We start from the raw sequence: 3,004 nt of genomic DNA on the forward strand, positions 1-3,004 counted from the left end.
CATACGCCAGGCAACACAGAATCACAAACGCCAGGCATCGTAGACGCCAGGATGGACCGGCTCAAGCTAAAAAGGAGCGCCTTGAGAACTCAGGTGACCAAACTTATTTCTGAGGCAGAATTATTCTTAGCGAGCCATGCGAACGACGGAGCTCTCAATGTCTTGTCGGCCAGGCTAAGTGCTCTCCAAATACAACTAAACGAAGTGGACAACGCCATTGAACCACTAGTTGTTGACGAAGACGCGGAGCAAAACTACATAAGAACAATCGAGTACAACGACCGGATCGTCGCATGCATCGCGAAACTCAGCCAAGAAGCCGAAGAGCAAAAAGCAAAAAAACAAGCAGAAATGGCCGCGACGCGGGCGCCGACCGACGGCCCTCCGAGGGCTGCGCAGACCCACGTTAAACTACCGAAGCTCGAGTTACAGCGATTTAGCGGCGCTTCCACGGAGTGGCAGTCCTTCTGGGAGCAGTTTGAGAGGGCAGTGCACGAAAACGACACCCTCTCCGACTCTGAGAAGTTTCTGTACTTGCGGGCGTCACTTTCTGGTAAGGCTGCTTCGGCCATCGACGGCGTCCAGGTGACGGGAGCTAATTACAACACAGCCATCGAGCTCCTTAAAGAGCGCTTCGGTCGACGAGACGTGCTCATACAAGAACATCTAACTCAGTTGCTCGAGTTGCCACCAGTACGCAACGAGAATGAGGTTATCGGCCTACGTCGACTCTATGACCATCTGCAGCGCAACATAGCCGCTCTCGCAGCGCTCGGAGTCAAAACAGAGGGCTACGGTGCCCTGCTCTGCTCCGCACTCTTGCGAATGCTGCCATCGGAACTAGTAGTCAACTACCACAGAGGACTCTCCGCTGACAGCAAGGAAGAGGGGATTGGCATCGAGAGTTTACGAGCTTTTCTGAAGACCGAAGTGGAGAGCCGAGAGAAGGCACTGCAGACTGGCCATAGCGAAGTAAAAGGATCCAGCTCAAAACATCGAGATAAAGAAAAAAGCAAAACATCAAAAGGATCAGCGGCTTCGCTCTTCTCTGCGGGCAAATCGAAGCAGATTGATTCATGCGCATTTTGTGATGCAAAGAATCACACGACTCACGAGTGTCAGGAACAAATGTCACTCGATGAAAAGAAGAAACGACTCACTGCGGCTGGTCGCTGCTTCCGGTGCGGCGTAAAGGGACACATGTCGAAACAATGCCGCAACAAAAGGCTAAGTTGCAAGCACTGTGGCAGAAGACACCTGTCACAAATGTGTGACCCCACCTGGAGGCAACCTGAGAACACAGCCGCAGAGTTGCACTCTTCAGCGGAACAGAAGTCGAAAAATGTGCCTACCGTGCTGCTCCAAACGGCTCAAGTATGGGCAGAAGGACGAGGGAGAGCTCTGACGCGCCTCCTCTTCGACGGGGGTAGCCAACGAAGTTTTGTCACAAAGAAGCTTTCCCGCGAACTGCAGCTAGAGGTGATTGGTGAAGAGGACATCACAATCTACCCATTCGGAGGTGCAGGCAACATTATCAAAGAAAAACGCAGAAGAGTGAAACTTTGGCTAAGAAGTCAGTATGACCGCAACGATCACTTCATCGAGGCTCTCGAAATACCAGAAATCTGCTCTTATCAGCTGCGAGTACCTGAGAACATCATGCAAGAACTGCAAGCTGAAATAGATGAATTGGCAGATGTCACCGTTGCACCAGCCCACCTAACGAGAAGCGGCATTGACATCCTTATCGGTGCCGACTATTACTGGTCGTTGGTGTATGGTGACTTCAAAAAGCTGCAGGGCACACTTGTTGCACTGAAGACCAAATTTGGGTGGACGCTTCAAGGAGCTATTCCCTGCAGTAGCTCAGCTGCCTGCTGCTCAACCGCGGCCGTTCTTCGTGCTGGAGTGTCAGACACAACAAGTTTGACCAACGAGCTGAAATCATTCTGGGAGCTGGAGAGCATCGCAATTACTGACTCTTGTGCCCAAACGAACGAAAAAAGCCAGGAAATCATCAACACGTTCTCGACATCGATCAAGACAACAGACAAGCGCTATGAGGTGGCATTACCATGGAAACCTCTGAACATACATCTCGCTCACAACAAAGCGATCGCACAGAAGCGTTTGACAAGTCTCACGAAGAGGCTATTGAAAGATAACGCGACACTTACCGAGTATGACGCGGCTATCCGTCAGTACCTGGAGCAAGGGTTCGCCGAACGACTTCCACCGGAAGAAATCAATAACGACGACAACCGAGTGTACTACATGCCTCACCGCGCTGTCTTCAGACCTGATAGCCTTTCAACCAAGATTAGGGTCGTATTTGATGCATCTTCAAGCGACACAGGATGTATCTCCCTGAACGAAGCCCTGGAGCCAGGACCAAACTTGAACCCAGACTTGCTGAAGGTGCTAATTAACTTCAGAATTCACCACATCGGACTAAGTGCAGACATTGAGAAGGCATTCCTGCAAATTCCACAAGAATCGGGGGCATTCCTGCCCTCCGATTCTTGTGGTATGAGCACTTTCCCACGAAGCAAGACCGAGATCCCGTCATAGAAGTCTGGAGAATGACACGAGTGCCCTTCGGTGTGACAAGCAGTCCGTTCCTTCTCGCAGCCACAGTGCGTCATCATTTGTCAACTACTGCGGGTGATTCACGCATCACTAAAACTATCAATGAGAGCCTGTACGTGGATGACCTAATAACAGGAGCGGAGACAGAGGAGGACGCTATAGCCTTCTACCGAGGTGCACGTGATGTCATGAATCGAGCAAGCATGACACTGCGCAAATGGAATTCAAATTCCAAGAAGCTGCAACAACTGTTCAACGACGAAGGAACCGGATGTGCCTTGAGCCACGTTGAGTGTCCGACATCAAGTGTCTCACGAGTCCTCGGACTTGTATGGGACAAGGACAGAGATCATCTGGCGTTTTCCATGAAGGCGATCTTGGATTTCTTAGGTCGAAACAGCGACACGAAACGATT

General features: G+C 50.9%; 1 protein-coding gene across 1 annotated transcript; it reads left to right on the forward strand.

Moving 5' to 3' along the window:
• The first annotated feature begins 351 nt into the window (after window positions 1-351).
• On the forward strand, window positions 352-2,571 carry LOC119379632 (uncharacterized). Its single transcript, XM_037648938.1, has one exon. The coding sequence runs from the start codon at window positions 352-354 to the stop codon at window positions 2,569-2,571; it is 2,220 nt and encodes a 739-aa protein (XP_037504866.1).
• The last annotated feature ends 433 nt before the right edge of the window (window positions 2,572-3,004 follow it).

This window comes from Rhipicephalus sanguineus, chromosome 1 (assembly GCF_013339695.2).
Source record: "Rhipicephalus sanguineus isolate Rsan-2018 chromosome 1, BIME_Rsan_1.4, whole genome shotgun sequence".
NCBI lineage: Eukaryota > Metazoa > Arthropoda > Arachnida > Ixodida > Ixodidae > Rhipicephalus > Rhipicephalus sanguineus.

What these genes read in the sequence shown, in the direction of transcription:
- LOC119379632 (XM_037648938.1), top strand. Translation starts at nt 352, where the DNA reads ATGGCCGCGACGCGGGCGCCGACCGACGGCCCTCCGAGGGCTGCGCAG.